Here is a 17363-nt window from a genome sequence, read left to right as displayed (position 1 = left end):
TTGAAAAGCAATTTCAAGCACTCTAAAAATCCTTTTCAAATTTGTGTGTAACTTCGAAAATATTCACCGGAACGATATTAAATTTTCTGTGTGTATTTTTAAATAAATGTACATTAAGAAAAAAAAAAAAAAATTAATAAAAATCGATTTTTGGAAGTTCTAACTGTATATAATCCCTTAATAGACTTGCACGTCGATCTTGGCAGAACTGGGAAGGCTGCTATAGCAATAATAATATTCCTTTATTTTCAAAATTAATTCTGTAATCTCATCACTAAATATGGAACCACAAGTGAACCACCTGAAGCTTTTTTGATTTTGTACATTCATATAATTTGGCATATGGCGCTTTGAGCTGGTCTGTCCATTGTTTTAAATTTATCGGCTTGACGTACTTTCATAGTTGTTTGGGCTTCTTTTAATGCTCCTGTGCTTATGTTTCTTTGGCGTGGAACTATGCATATTAAAAAAAAAAACAAGAAGTACCTCATTAGTTGCATTAATTAAATATTCCACTTCAGCATATAATTACCAATCTGGACTACTAGATTTACGGTGTTTTCGGTGCTTAAACTTCTCTTCAATAGTTGAATGTCTGTTTTTAGTGCTCTTGTCTTTATAATTTTGGCTGTCATCACTGCTTGTGGTAGAAGGCCTGCGTTTACTGCTATCATCTTTATAACTTTGCGAGCTGCCACTCCTTGAGTCGACTTCACTGTGGCGATCCTGTCGCTTTTTAGCACGCTCGGAATGGCGTGAATGCTCTCGTCTATGTCTCTTGGGAGGCTTATCGAGCGCATGTTTGTGCCTTCTTTGTCGCTCTTTTGATTTTGTATTAGCATCTGCGTCTGCCATGCATTCTTTCGATTGCGACGAGGAGGTATTTTCCAGTTTGGTATCACTATTACTTTTACTGCGCTGATGTTGTTGTTGTAGCTGCTTACTTTTACTGCACTCATCATGGTTGCTAACTTGTTTTTCTATCCTCTCAGTCTCAACTTTTCTTACCGGTATTTCCAATTCCGGACTCTCAGACCAACGCCAGTTGCGTGAGCTTTGTTTGACATCATTCGCTGTCACCGTATTCCAGCTACAAATTGAAATGAGAAATTTTTATACTGCCTTAGTTTTTATACACATTTGCCAAACCTCATTAAAGGCGTGACCATTTGCGCCCTGGCACTTGGAGTTCTGTTAACATCCAAAGGCATACTGCATTTATTGCCTGGATTTTTGAACAAATGTAAGTAATTGCATTTGTCGCCTTTTGGACATTTATGTGCAAGTGATAAACCTTTTTTGAAAATGAAATAAAAAATTGATTACAATGTTAAGGAAAAGTGTGCAGCTAAAGCGCTAGAGGTAAAATTAAAGTGGCACAATATTCAGCTACATTTAAGGTTGGTTAAACGCGAAATGTGACATTGTTGGGTTTGTAGGAATTTTGTACAAAAGGATACCATCATTGTATGGTGTGATAAGTGGTAAGGCTTCACATACCACAGATTGCGCTACGCCAAGATTTAATGCATGAAAACTCGACATTTAATTGTCTACCGGCGTAATAACGACTTTGTAACTTTATGAAAGCTTTTAAGGCTGATCTGCAAAGAAAAAGTTAGAAATGCAAAATAAGTAAAGTGTGTTAACAAATGTTTAGCTGTGCTTTGTTAAGGGGTTAGGTGGGTTTGAAAATTTCAAAAAATCGATTTTTTTTTTGTCTTATTAAATAGTATAATGTGTTTAAAATATTCTCCTAAAATTTCAAATTGATCCGAGTAAAATTCTACGAGATAGACCCTTCAGAAGTTCCGCCCATCAGGCCATGTCAGTGCAGCGTTTCGCAGGTATACGCGTTTATCTCAAAACTCGATTTTTTAAGTCGGTGGACACGATTTCTCGAAAAGTTATGAAGCGATTTTGTTCAAATTTTGCACACATCTTTGGAATAACATTATCAAGTTATTGAACGAAGGATTTTTTTTTTTTTATTACAACTAATTTTTTCGAGCCAACACATGACGAAAATTTGACCAAAAAATGTGTTTTTTTGTTCAAAGTCTGTCAAAAATTCAAATAAAAATTTTTTTTTTCCTTCGTCCAGTAACGAGATTTATCCATGTACTAACGAAATATTTTTGGTTTTTTGATTTTAGATGAACCAATAATGAGTTATGCTGTCCACGGCAAGAGCATTTTTTTGTGAGACGTTAAGGGAGATGAGGTACCAACGGCTGAGTGTTCGGAATTTTTAAATAAAAATTTCACAAAATACTGTTTAAATATGTATCTTTGATATGCTGAATTGTTTAAATAAAATATATGATGGTATATATTAAAAAAAAAATAGTAAAAAAAAAATAGTAAAAAAATATATTGCATCCATTCACCCACTCACCTTTCATCCACATATTCGACAAACACATGTCCACGCATGTGACGCAGCACGTTGCGTACAGCGCGAAAATTTAATATATATCCGAACTCCTCCAATTCGGGTAATACATCTTCGAAAAAATCTTCATACGCCTCGCGCAAATCTTGTTCACTTAACTCTAAACTCCCATCAGCACTCGCGTATTCCTTATGTTGCTCTACTTCCAGTAGCGGATGCATAAAGAAGTGACGCACAACAATTATGTTCGAAAGCAGCGGCCGACGATGATTGTTAACGCATGGCGCTCCATATCGGCAACAATTCGTACGCTCATACAGAATACATAAATTTTGGTTGGGTCGTGATTCTACTACTCGGCGTAGTTCCGCAGGTGGTGGACCATCATTGTTGAGAAAATTCTCCATACACTGCATCATCTGCTCAAATTCAGCTGCGGCGGCAGCTTTACTCTTTTCATGCTCTTCGTGACGCCGTCGTTGCTCAGCTTCCTTTGCCGCCAGCTCTTCTGCCTGCTTTATACGTTTGGCTACTTCTGCGGCTTCTAAAGCTGCGCGTTGTTGCTGCTTGAGCCGGAATTCACGTTGTGCTAGCAGGTCACGCCTTAGCCAAATTTCCTCCTCTTCGGCATGACGCTTCTCAGCTGCGCGTTTCTGTTCCTCTTCCAGCTGCACTTGCTGCTGTAGCAGCTGTTGGTATGCAGGATCTTTCAGATTATGTGCTTCCTCTATTGAATTTGTATTGTAAGTTAAAAAAATATATACATAAGTATATATGTCCTCTTGGTTCTTACCTTCCTCCAAACGCAGGTCACGCGCCACAGCTTCTTTCCGACGTCTGCGCTTGCGTTGTTGTTTTTTTAACTCTTTCCGCCATGGTCTTTTTGTTGTACTGCGTTGAAATAAGTAAAGCAATACTTGCTATAAAATTTAACTCAAATGAAATATAATATTTACCTTTTTCCCGACATGTCTATGAAAAATAATGTTTTACTGTTTGTTCAGCTGTCAGTCAAAATCAGCTGTCAACCAAAATCAGCAGCTTATTATGTATTCTATGATCCATCGCACAGATGTCGCAGTCAGCAACAAATAGCACACTCCCCCAGCATTCCCGTAAGTAGGTATGGGGAATGTTTATGCTGCTACAACAACAACAACAACAACAACAACAACAACAACAACAACAACACAAGAATTAAGAAGGAGAGGCAACATTTTCGGCAGGTTTGTGTTATTTAGTCATGCTTTTTAATGCAGCCTCCTTATTGCCTGGTTAATATTGCCTCTACTTTGAAGTGGGTTAGCTGTCTGATAGCTTGAAGTGAGAGTTTCATATCCGCGAAGGTCTGCTTAACCGACGTTTAGTTATTTCGGCCATTGTGAATATGTTTTCAGCAATTTACACAGATTCATTGTGAATACACGAAAACTCTATATCAGCTGAGTTGTATTTACAGTTGTCGGTGTTTTCTTCTTTTTTCGTTATTTACCTGTAATATTTGAAATTATAAAACAACTAGCATTACCCAGTGGGCTTCGCACCACCATACATAAAATGTTTTTTTATATCGCAAGAAATTTTTCACATTAAGTTTTCTTTATAGAACTCGTAAAATGTTTAAACAGTTGAATTAGTTGATTTTTTTCATTCAACATACTTTCTAAAGATGTCACAATAGCCTTTTCTGTACTTTTTTAAAATTTGATTGTAGTGGTCACCTATATACAGGTAAGGTGAAAGAGCCGATAAAAACTTGTAATTAAACTTTGATTCTTTAATTTCCATTTCAATTTTTTACGCTAAATAAATTATGCTAAAATAAATAAAGTTAAAAATGTTTTTTCATTTCCTCCTGGAGCATTCAATTTTTTATTATATTTGCGTCCAAAATGACTTGCAATTCGATAAAAAATTGATGCGAAAGTTGATTGCATCGCAAAATAAAATTGTTTTCTTGAGGGCGAATCATTAATCGATACGAATAAAAATCCATCACACTGACGGTTTTCGTTGATTTTTGACCTGCGATGCAAAAATTAATTAGCGTATGAAAATTATTTAAAAATCATATTTAAACAAAAATAAAATGTGTATGTACCAGTTGTTGGATTTATCATTGGTATGTTGATATGATAACCATCGTCCCCTCTCCAAAACAAAATGGGGTATTGCAATGCATCATAACAGCGATGGAGTTCTGAAATACCCTGTAATTGCTCATTTCTACGATACAAAACAATATCTCGTGGCCGAAACTGTTCACCAACCACAACAATGGCTACTTCATCAATCGTTGGTACATTGAATCGTCTGGCGTGCTCCCAATTGGTGTTTTATCGGCTTTTATTATGATTTTGTGGCCATCGGTGGGCATCAGATCGACTGCCACTTTGAACAATTTCACCAATTCATTGTGTTGATGGAACATTGTTTGCAATTCATTCGCGATTGATCTTCTCGTATTCGTCGAAATTGCACAGCGCTGATCTAATTCACGATTCTCATCACCAATAAAATATATTTGCAAAAATTGATGGTCACCATCTGGGAATGGTAGCAAAGACCCAGCTCTATGGTATATTTGACCTTGAATCTGTAAAGTTCGAGAAATATATGTAGATAACGGATCTGAATTTTTAAAAACATTTTAACTGGTTGTAGTACATAAGAATGCAATCTCTTAACCTGAAGGCGAGTTCCCAATTGGTCTATATCTGGAGTCCTTAGTTACCCAGCGAAAAGAAAAGTCCTCTTTCATTAGCATTTATCAACAACTTACAATGGATACTCATGCGGTCCAAACACATGCTAGGGTTATCCAGGTCCACATTTTGGCCGATATCTCGACACCTTAGTCACGGAGCGGCATCAAAAATACTCTGTACTATAGAATCATCAGCAGCTTCCATTTGTTACCCATATTGTACAAACACATCCTAGGGTTACCCGGGTTCACGTTTTGGCCTATTTCTCGAGACCCTGGTATCCGATTCTTAAAATTTCAAAACACAAACCATCTACTGAGTAGTCCAAACAAAGCCTAAAAATTTGGTTTGGATAGGTGAGCCCATTCTTGAGTTATAAGATTACCAAGGAAATGTAACTTCTTTTTATATATATAGATAACGGAAAAGAACGAAAATGGAAGAAGAAATCGGCAGCCAAATTTAAATAGCCGCATAGCAAAATAGTAAATATTTGATAGCGCCCACCGAGCGACACGCCAATTTAATGAAAGTAAGAGGACATTTTAATAAAATTTTAAAATATATTTGGAACCTTGATTAATTACGTAACTTGTAAAGTCCACATTTATTTTACCGAAATAAGGTATAATAATTGAAAAGCCACCAGCGCAGTGAGAATCGGCAAAGATCTTTCCTAACCAAATGAAACGGAGTGGAGCTTCAATCAAGGCGATTCCTTTTGATATGACGTCTTCATTCTTTCATGATGAAAAAAATTATTCGCGCCGCCAACATCGACATCTCCGGTACTATTTTCTATAAAAGTGTTGTTGTTGTAGCAGCAAAAGGATTCCCCATACATGTACGCGGAGTGCTGCTGCAGTGCCAGTCCTTGGCCGGATATAAAGTAAATCCAGATCATTCCGGTGACGTAGAACCGACTGTCGGGTCCCGCCGAGTGGGACTTGCGGTAAATGAGGGCAGGACAAGTACCTTGTGTCAACAACGAAAAAGTCTACGCCTATTGGACAGCAGGTTGCGATTGACAATTTCGAGTTGGACCTAGTCAAGGACTTTTTCTAGAGAGCCAGCGAAGAATAACACTTGCCATCGTAGCCCCTGATGGGGCTGGGTAGGCAATTGAAAAGCAGAACTCTCTCTCGATGGACGACAAAAAAGGTCTATTATGGACTGAGCTTATTCAAAGCTTTCAAGAGAAAAATTCTTCGCAAGATCTATGCTCCTATTTGTGTGAATGGTGCATACCGAATAAGATGAAACCACGAGCTGTACGCCGATATCGGCGTAGTGAAGCGCATTCAAATTCAGTGGCTGGACAATAACGACAAAGAAGTGGAATTCACAAGAAAGAGCGTCTTCGGTCATCGGTTGTATAGCGTTTTTCAAAAGATGCGCTTCAACTTTTTTCCGATAGGGAGGGCGAACGACGCAATATTTTTTATTTTTCGCTTGTCATTTGTAAACTTCATTAGTATACATTTCATCATGGGACGCTACACACTTGAGCAACGCGTTAAAGTTATTCAGGCTTATTATGAAAACGGGCGTTCAAATCAATATCGCGCACTTCATCTTCAGTGAGGACGCACATTTTCACCTCTGTGGATTCGTCAATAACCAGAATTTCCGCATTTGGGCGAAAGATAATCCAAGAGAGATTGCCGAAAAACCAATGTACCCACAAAGAGTGAATGTTTGGTGCGGTTTACATGCCGGCGGCGTAATTGGCCCATATTTTTTCGTTGACGAGAACGATCGCCACGTTACTGCGAATGGAAATCGATACCGCGACATGATAAACGATTATTTTTGGCCGCAATTGAATGGTATGGACTTAGACGACATGTGGTTTTAACAGGACGGGGCCACAAGCCACACAGCACACGCTACAATTACTGCAACACGCTTTATTTGTGCTCAATCAGACATTGTGAAAATGGGCTTAAAGATAACGACAACAGTGAAATTTATGTAACAAATATTCATTTTTTGCCATGAATAGTTAAATTTGCCCCTGTAGATGTAGCAAATAACTCCAAACTTTATTATCGAGTGATGGCATCCCGATCCTAGGCGACTGTCAGGTTGCACTCAAGGCTTTACCATACTTTGAACTTAAATCCACAATGATTTTGGAGTGTGTAAAGATACGATCTTATACAGCTTATATGGGCTCCAGGTAGCAAGGGCATAGGCGGGAACGAGGTGCGGTCCAAAAATTTATTAGACTTCAGTCTTTCTTGGCAATGGGACCACATATCAGCAAACAAGAGCTCAGAAGAGGAGAGCCGAAGCTAAGGGACAGAAGCTGGTACCAGTTTGGCTCTTAAAAGGTTGAAACAAATAATAAATCTCGCTAAGAACAAAATCCTTCCTCGACGAACAAAACTAACACTGTATAACAGGCCCGTGCGCAGGGGGGGGGGGGGGGGTACTCCTTTCTGTTTGTTGTTGTTCCCGCAATGCGTATTTAACCGATTCGTCGTGATACTGTGTCTACATAGACGACAGCGAGTGACAGTCAGCATCTGTCAAATTTTATTTACACGCGTTCTTATGGAACCGATTTTTTTAACGACAGCACAACTTCAAGCGGCAAAACTGCAAATTGGCGTTGTCGCCGAATTAAATCTATTTCTAATTTTGTCGACGACAACTCACAAAGCAAGTGAAGCGAAATTAGCGAACAGTATGAAATTGAATTGCGAAAGCCAAGGATTGCGTCGAAACAGACCCAACGTTCCAACGTACAAACTGATTCAGCTGAAGATTATTTCCGCATAACAATCTACATACCGTATATTGATTTGTTTCTGGTACAATTGCAATCTCGACTCTTAAATCACCGCAATATTTTATCAAATTTCGCTTGCCTTTTTCCCAACAAAATGCAAATTTTCGAGAAAGAGTCCTGCGCTCAACTATTAAAAACATACTGTTCAATTTTGCACGACGATTCCCGTGAAATCTGGGTGAACGAAGTACAACTTTGGCGGAAGTTCATTGCCGGAAAGGAAATAAAAAACTCACTTGAAGCACTCGATATTTGTAATGAAGATGCGTTTTCAAATGTTAACCAGATGCTTCGCGTGATGGCAGTTTTGCCTGTGACAGCAGCGACGAATGAACGATCCTTCTCAACTTTGCGACGACTGAAAACGTATTTGAGATCAACAATGTCTGAAGATCGCCTGAACGGCTTAGCGTCACTCAATGTACATACATCGCGATGTCAAAATCGATCCGCAAATAATTTTGAAAGAGTTTTTTTCAGTACCTCGAAGAGTTGATTTATTACATACCTAAATGTAGCTAATTATTACTTTTGACAATAAAATTTCTGTACTGTAAAAATTATTTTTTTCTTTTTTCATTGATTACGTAACTTGAGTTAAACCCCCCACCCCCCCTTCGAAATTTTCTGCGCACGGGCCTGCTGTATAAGGATCTTATCATGCCCCTTCTAATGTATGGCGTAGAAGCTTGGACGATGACAATATCCGATGAGGCATGCCTTGGAGCGTTTGAGAGAAAGATTCTGCGAAAGATTTTTGGACCTTTGCACGTTGGCAACGGCGAATATCGTAGGCGATGGAACAATGAGCTCTATGAGCTTTACGGCGACATCGAATAAAGATCTAGCGGCTTCGTTGGCTGATTATCATATCGTCCGAATAGATACAAACGCTCCGGCTCTGCTGGTAGCAGAGGAATAGGGAAGACCGCCTTTGCCAAAATCGCTTAAGTGGTTATAGTGCCGATCAAATAGAAGCAAGCAAAGTGTAAAAGTAAAAAGATAAGTTTTCAATAAAGATGCATAGACATGTATTTAGTGCTGTAAACATCATCGCATTGGGTTGCTTTACAATTATATGAATTTGATTATGCAGAGATTACAAGTATTTTGTACTAGATGAAAGATATTTCTGAAAGACATTTTAGGTTAAATTCGATTTGCTTATAATATTTCCACTCTTTAAGGCACAACACTTCATCCTGGAGTCAATCCAGCGGCGGACGATGCATTCGTACGGTCCCAGTGCGAGGGCGTAGAACGAAACTGTATCAAAATAATAAGATAGCACGTAGCCGCGCCACATATCTGATGGTAAATAGAAAAATAAGAAAAAGTAATTAAGAACTAAATTTATTGTCAATTCAAATATCAGCACTGCTCACCGTAAATATCAAAGTGCGGTCTAACTTGAACAGCCCAGCTGCAGTGAATGTGACCTGTCGATGTGACAGTTGTAACGATAGGCGTAAAAGACGATCATGCACAGCCGAGTCTTCGGAAATATTCAGTATTTTATGCACAATGGCCGCAGTGCTCTTACTCTCCCTAATAGTTTTGCTGCTGCCCTCCACGATGAGTAGGATAATCACCACATACCATACCATTTGTGTAAAGAAGAACGCAAAGAATTCATCTGCCTCGAATTTGTCCACGCGACTCGGCGTAATAACCGCTTCCAATATGTAGAAATCATCAAACAATATGAATAAAAAGGAAATGGCGATAATAGCGAGCATTGGGTAATTGAAATAGTCTTCGATGGTGCAACAAATGTCGCAAAGCAAATTATGTACATTGCTGACTTGCTTTAGCGCTCTTTCGGGATTCTGACGCACAATGGAAGTGACGCTATAGCGTGGACGTGGTGTGGCGGTTGGTTGAATAACACACGGTGCAGGTGGCATGCTATGGCGATGCATCCGTATTACTGAGTGCATGGGTGATAGTTCCTCAGCGTAACGCTCCTCGACATGCGAGTCGAGTATGTCCTGCAGGACCTGTGAAGTAGTGCATAATAGAAGCAGTGAGAAGATCAAGGTTGTTATGAAAAGGGGAGGAAAAACGAATATTATATACTTATTAGGGGTGGGATTATTTTCGAATAATATTCGAATAAACATTATTCGAATAAAACGAATAATACTATTCGTTTCAAATAATTCGAATAGTTCATTATTCGAATACCTTACTATTCGAATACCTCACTATTCGAATACGTTACTATTCGAATACCTTACTATTCGAATACCTCACTATATATTCATTTACATCAGGGAGAAAATGCTTTTAAAAATATAAAAATTACATTGGCCCTTCCCATGGTGCATGCACTTGTACATAAACCGATTAGTAGTCCGCTAATCTAAATAAATATTTACCAAAAATATTCGAATAGTGAAGTATTCGAATAGTGATGTATTCGAATAGTAAGGTATTCGAATAGTAAGGTATTCGAATAGTAAGGTATTCGAATAGTAAGGTATTCGAATAGTGAGGTATTCGAATAGTGAGGTATTCGAATAGCATTATTCGAATAAACGAATAAAAAATTCGAATAAATATTATTCGAATTACGAATACCTTTCGAATAAAAGATTTTATTATTCGAATAATTTTTATTCGAATAGTCCCACCCCTAATACGTATGATGTGATGTTAAAATACACAGGTCGACAATGTTTTGTCCTATAAAAGTGTAGGGTCATTTCCGAAGTAATTTTTTGCGTAGAATCCGAATCCGGGGTTTAAATTGCTCTATCACGTCAGGATTTTGAGATATCCTAACCTAAAAGTGCAAAAAACGCTGTTTTTGCCCATTTTTGAGGTTATGTAGCTATGCAGATTTTGCTCTTCATAAAAAAGTAAACATAGTATTTTGAAGTATAAGTCTTCCTATTTTAAATTCCGTTGAGTTTGCTCGAATATCTTTATTTTTCACTGAGATATCGCATTTTGAAGTTTCCATGTTTGTGAATTTTTCGATATTCGAAAATCCATTGAGATAACATGAGACGTGATACGGTCGATTACATAGTCGCACAAAAAAAAAAAAAAATAAATAACTAATAAATAAATAAAATAAAAAACTATTTAGCTCTTTGGGGGCGATTGTCGGCATATAGTCGTCCAAACCGGTTTACCGTTACGCCCAAATTAGTTCGTAGCTATAAGGTTGTCGCGAGCCTGACTGTCGTTCTGAGCGATATGATAACAGGTATAGTAATGATATGACATAGGTGTTGTAAAAGAGTCACGTTTTTATTCAAAGACATTAGGGGCCATTAGCGATGAAGTCTTATCTTCCTTATAATGTAAACTTACAAAGCTAGGCGACGATGGAGTTCGAACGAATTTCAGTTCTTCGATACAGTCTCTCAGTGTCGCTGCCAGAGGAACCAGCAAGCTTTTAACATATTTTATCCTACGCACGATAGTGACAGTTCCAACGAATATTACTTGCAATCTGATAAAACGGAAGATGACGGCATTACTTCGTCAAGTGGAAGTGAAATCCGTGCTATAAGGAATCCACTCAGGCATTTAAAAATTAGCAGTGATAACAGTTTGTTTATAATTATGTTTTGATTTTATGAAACATTTTCTTGTGTTAAATAAAGTCTTAGTTTTTATAACGTTCAACGTATTTATTTTCTTTACGGCGCACTCCAATACCTCTCGTCCTCAGCGACGCTCGCCCGTAGAGCGGCTCCGTCGCCGAACGGTTAAAAGTAAAAATATTTGCAACATTAACAAGAGATTTGAACCCACAAGCGAGCTTGGTAGCCCGAGAGAGCCTGTAGATGATGATGCAACTGATGTTACCTGTCATATCCGACCGACTGTCGCAGATCCCACTGGCATTAGGAAGAAGGGACTGTATGCAGGTGGTTGGACTGAGGACGGGCCACTTTCTATTGGCGAAACACATGGAAAAGGTAGGCATCTGAGACAGTGCACTCTGCCCAGCAAGTGGATGAGACAGCGCACCACTTTGTGTGCGTCTGCCCGGCCTTCGATCGCATAAGGTTTGAAGTCTTGGGCCCTCTATATGTTTTAAGAAGCGACCACCTTGGATCCTTGGCATCACAACATCTACTCAGATTTCTTAGGAGGTTGGGAGATTTAAAGAAAATTCAAAAGGGAACCCGAGTGCAGTACAGTGTTGTTAATGTTGCTTGAGTGCTGTGCTTGCTAGATTGTCACAAAAACAAAAAAAAAAACAAAAACAAAAAAAAAAGGAACAAGAGACCGGCAATCTCAGAAAGCCTTGAGCCTAAATAAAAGCGTATCTTAATTCGAGAAATCTTCATTTACTCCAGTCGTCAGGCAGCTCTGAGATCGCCTCCTATCATGGAAATACTTGTCTAAGGTAGTAAAAGAGTGATATAAATTATTAAAAATACTTGCACACTATTTTTTTATTAATCTACTCTGGATGCCAAGAGTACTGGAAGTCAGATGAATGAGAAGTACAAACCTCATAAAGAATCTAAGGCATATGAGTTAGCTAGATTGGGCTCCTCGCTCCAAATTAGTCAGAACAAGGTCGACATACTCATGCCCTTGGCAGCATGTAAGCTCTTAATAGATAGATATTACTGTTGCAAACTCCAACTGGAAACAGTTAAACACCTGCGCTGTCAGTCGACAAACGTGGCCCGAATGGAACATATGTAGGTTGCGCTAAGAGTCTACTTAAATTAAGTAGGAGGAATCCAAGAATCTTAGTAGGTGTCGTATCTGGGCACTGCCTAATAGGAAGATATGCCAGTAGATTAAGGCCACAATCCAATGACTATTGTAGAAGATTTCAGAATACAGAAGAGGAAGATACAGTGGACGGGTGAAATTGCTCAATCGCGTTTTTTGGATAACATTCCGGATGCAGCGAATCCCAAATTAACTAGTATAGCCATCTTTTTAAAGAGAGGTTTAGAGCGAACCAAGTAGAGGAAGAATAGGATAATTCCGGTGGTATCAGAAGGTGCCTCTAACTGGCCTAGATGCATCGAAGGATAGCCACTTCACCTAACCTAACTTAAACTAACAAGAGACAGTGGGGACTTCGCTATCGGAAGATCCGATGAAGGACTATCACCACTGTTCATCGAATTTTATACTGCTTACCTAGTCTTAGAAAATACTCATGAACTCATGAAACTGTATGCGAACACACATAGTCGATTTAAAGTCACTTTCGATAGCAAGAGTTGCCTATATGTCGTGCGAGGTCTGAATTTGGTATGCCCGTTAAACTAATACGGAGGGGTATTGAAAAATGACGTTGAGCAATACCAGGAGCTCTGTGAGAATTTGAAAGGAGTCGTTTGATACCAAACGAGGTTTTAGACGGATTGACTCTCTGTCGTGGGATTTGTTTAACATGATGCTGGAAAAGATTTTGCCGCAGATCATAATCGCGCAGGCACAGTTTTTTAAAAGAGCGTACACTGGCGCACGCCGATTATACTGATAACCTTGATTGGGTCTAGGGCCTATGCACGTTGGATCATTTGACGCTCAATAACACAGGCGATGGAACAATGAGCTGTATAAACTTTATGGTGACATAGGCATTTACATCTGTGATATATAATTGACTCCTACACTCCATACTGGGCGTTTGGCCCATCATCTTTCTTATTTGTGGCACGAGCTTCTCCTTCTCGATGTTGTTTCACAAATGGAGGGACCTACAATTTAAAGCTGACTCCGAATGGCAAATGATTTTTTATGAGGAGTTTTTTCATGGCAGAAATACACTCGAAGGCTTGCTATTGCCTGCCGAGTGGCGCCCGTTATTAGAAAACAACTTTTTCTATCATTTCGAGTTCCATGTACAGAGATTCGAACCAGCGCAATTCCGACATAGACATAAATATTCTGCTGTTCGGTTGGACAGGTCATGCCGTCCGAGTGGATACACACACTCCGGCTCTGAAAGTATTGGATGCGGTACCTGCTGATGATAGCAGGCGCAGAGGAAAACCTCCATTGCGTTGGAAAGAGCAGGTAGAGAAGGACATTGCTCACTGTGGTGAGGCACCGTTTAGCAAGTGGAAGAAATGACTGATGCGCTTAGATTTATAAAAAATAATTGGTGCATACACTTCTGTTAGGTGTTTGACTGAGCTCATCCCCCTACTTGCGGTGTGTGTCTTGATGTTGCTCCACAAAAAGAGCGACCTACAGTTAAAAGCCGATTACGAACTGCAAATGGTTTTAATGAGGAGCTTTTTCATGGCAGTTAGATTTAGAATTAGGTTTGCACTTTACCCTCATGGTCGGTTGTGCGCTCTACTCATCACAGTACCTCATCCAGACCCAGTTGCCTTATTCAACTTAAGGTAGAGCTGGGTTTGACTGGGTGTATGTGTCTGTCTTCCGGTTTCAAATGGGCGAGGTCTGTCGACCTTCTGCTACAATAGCGCTGCATTCAAGGACAAGGTGCATTGGAGTCTCCGGGGATAGATCAACTTTGTTAAGTTCGGCCAAAATCGCTTAAGCGGATATCACGGTAATCAAGACGTATACGTTTTAGGCTGCTAATTCTCTTTACTCCCAATATGGTAGCTCTTTTTTCTTGCCCTTGCGCTTTTACATTTTCATACATACAAATAATACCTTTTTTTCTTGCTCAGTTACCTCATTCATCATTCGGAACCGTGTGCGTGTCAAGTGCGTGGTGCATAGAAATTTGAAAACCATGATGCTTATATTCAAGTGCGGCAAGGCGAATGTAGTAAAAACCACAAATGATGGCCAAATCTCTGCCGAACGCAGCAACATGTAGCTGACCAACAGATAAACGACATTGAAGAGCAGTAAGCCCATCACAGTTACAAATGAGTACAACAGCACTTTGCGATAATCGAGTTTTAGGCCCAAACGCAAAAATATATCATCCACCACTAAAGAATTTTGTATGATATTGAGCAGCAGGTTGCGCTGTGAGAAAAATAGAAGAAAAAAAATACATTTATTTTATTTCGTAATATTTATGAAATTTTCATCTCACTTACTTTGAAGAAAATCGAAAAGAAAATCGTCACCATTGCAATTATACCACTCAGAGACAGTGTCGCATCGCCCAGGCGCGTAATGCTGGTCTGGAAGAAGTAGCTAATGATAGAGTCGCCTTCTAGTAGTGAAAGCACAAAACACAAAATAAAAAACAGAAAATGCACAACGCCTGCCGCAAATGAGAAGACGGATGTGCGCACTTCCTTGTTGGCACTCATTCGAAACGGTGCTAGTCCAATTAATGAGATGTACGCCAGGGGGCGAAGCGATTGCAAAATGCTATCCGATTGCGTTAAACGTTTCATAAACTGCCATGCCATTTTAAAAGCGCGTCCCCAGTGTCCCCTTTGTTTTAGCAATTAATTATTTGCGATTATTGCTGAATAAATGTGCTTCGTATCCTTGTTGCGCTATCAAATTACCACATTTAATGGGTCAATGCCAGCCGGAAGTGTGACAATCGGCAGACGCTTAGAAAACGTCTGCCAGCGACGCGCACTTGTTGATTACTGGCGCGAAATTTCATAATGCGGCTAAATAGTTTTGTTCCTGGCCATAACTACGCACAATGGCAGTATTAGTTCTTGGCCATTGTGTAAATAGTGTATAAATAAAAAATATTGTTGTATTGTCGCGTCATTGATGGACGGCTATCGGGAGGCATTTAGGTGCGCCACATATCCACTTGTTGTTGCTGTCTCCTGTATTTTTGCGACTTTCATTTCGAATGACATTATTGCTAAGGGGTTGATGAAGCGGTAAAGGGGGAAAAGGGGAAAAAGGAGAAAGGAGGTTTATATGCTATGTTGTGATAAAAGGACGTTAGCTGCAATCGGCGAGAATGATGGCTCGTTATGAGTTATAATAGGAAAATAATTGACATCAATATTTTAAATGAGTGCTCGATTGACCGCTGGCATAATTTGCACTGACAGAAATCGTAATTGGATAAAAGTGCTTAAGTATGGTACTTTTATATTTTCCATAACATATTATTAACTTCTTTACACTTTTCTCACAAGCGGCCAATTTTTCAATCCCCTAGGTAAGCGGACACCTAGAGGGAGAGTACACTGTAATTTAAATTTTTATTTAAAATGAGACGGCTGCATGAATGATTTTGTTTCTAAATTAATCATGTAATTGAACTACATTTTTTTTTATAAAATTAGGCAGCACTGTTGACAAATGCTTTTTTTCTATTTAAAATTAGGTGGCAACGCTGTTGAAAAATGTTAGTGGATTCAAGTTTCCTATACCTTTGTATGTATATATGTATGACGATATATTATATGTATTAGTTTACAATTAATATATTTTTCTTATTTTCCAAAAAACAATTGGCAACCTCACATAACCTTTTTTGTTTAAAAAAATTGTTTTATTTTTGTTAAATAATATAAAATAATAAAAATCTTAATATTCAATTGAAATTTGTGTTAAATTGTCACTTTGCAATAAAATTCCAGTGGCATCACTCCGAAAACAAATTTTTTTTTGGAATACATTTTTCTTAAAAATATTTACTGGTGAGATTTATTTATTTATTTTTTAGTAGATTGCTGTTTTTAATACAAACCAGGTGGCAACGCCAGCTAAAAATAATATCTTGGTTTTGCATCTATTTTAAAATCCATGAATAAATTATTTGATACCTTTACCTTTTTATTTGATACCTTTATCTTTATAATCAACTGAATTTCGGGATCAATTTTCTGGTGGCATCGCTTTAAAAAAAAGTTGTCGGAGTAAGTTTTTCTTAAAAATATTTGTTTTGATAACCATGCACTAATGCGTATGTTTATTTTTTAGTGAATGAATTTTTTTTATACAAACAGGTGGCAACACTCGGCTAAAATTTAGCATAAACCATCCACGAATCATTAAGGTTTATTAGAAGTTTGCACTCATGACCTTTTGTGCCCCTACGAACCATAGACTTTCCGTATGTTAGATGTAAAAATGTAAAAATTGGGACAGTGGTTTTTGAGTGATGTTCTTTCGAAGAAATTTAATAAATTTTTAGACGCAGAGCCGTACACCTATATATATGCATATAATTGGCGCGTACACCCTTTTTGGGTGTTTGGCTGAGCTCCTCCTCCTATTTGTGGTGTGCGTCTTGATGTTGTTCCACAAATGGAGGGACCTACAGTTTCAAGCCGACTCCGAACGGCAGATATTTTTGTGAGGAGCTTTTTCATGGCAGAAATGCGCTCGGAGGTTTGCCATTGCCTGCCGAGGGGCGACCACTATTAGAAAAATCTTTTTCTTAATTTTGGTGTTTCACCGAGGTTTGAACCTACGTTCTCTCTGTGATTTCCGAATGGTAGTCACGTACCAACCCATTCGGCTACGGCGGCCGTACACCTAATTGGCAACGCGATATTTTGACCAGATTTGACCACTTTTCTTTTGATTTTCTAATATTGATTAG

The 17363-nt window shown here is 38.6% G+C and overlaps 2 protein-coding genes across 2 annotated transcripts; both read right to left on the bottom strand.

Moving 5' to 3' along the window:
* Positions 1-223: 223 nt before the first annotated feature.
* On the bottom strand, positions 224-3365 carry LOC129248867 (U2 small nuclear ribonucleoprotein auxiliary factor 35 kDa subunit-related protein 1). Its single transcript, XM_054888479.1, has 7 exons — positions 3352-3365; positions 3189-3286; positions 2399-3122; positions 1501-1604; positions 1150-1294; positions 533-1090; positions 224-454 (listed from the first exon to the last, which is right to left on the bottom strand). Exons 1-7 carry the CDS (start codon positions 3363-3365, stop codon positions 379-381), a joined length of 1719 nt encoding a protein of 572 aa, XP_054744454.1. The 3' UTR covers positions 224-378.
* A 5732-nt stretch (positions 3366-9097) lies between these two features.
* On the bottom strand, positions 9098-14958 carry LOC129248866 (putative gustatory receptor 28a). The gene is made up of 4 exons (XM_054888478.1): positions 14926-14958; positions 14549-14851; positions 9286-9900; positions 9098-9208 (listed from the first exon to the last, which is right to left on the bottom strand). The coding sequence occupies exons 1-4, from the start codon at positions 14956-14958 to the stop codon at positions 9098-9100; spliced, it is 1062 nt and encodes a 353-aa protein (XP_054744453.1).
* Positions 14959-17363: the final 2405 nt, after the last annotated feature.

This window comes from Anastrepha obliqua, chromosome 5 (assembly GCF_027943255.1).
Source record: "Anastrepha obliqua isolate idAnaObli1 chromosome 5, idAnaObli1_1.0, whole genome shotgun sequence".
Classification (NCBI taxonomy): domain Eukaryota; kingdom Metazoa; phylum Arthropoda; class Insecta; order Diptera; family Tephritidae; genus Anastrepha; species Anastrepha obliqua.
Note: the sequence above shows the minus strand (reverse complement) of the source record. Positions and strands in the feature narration are given on the sequence as shown.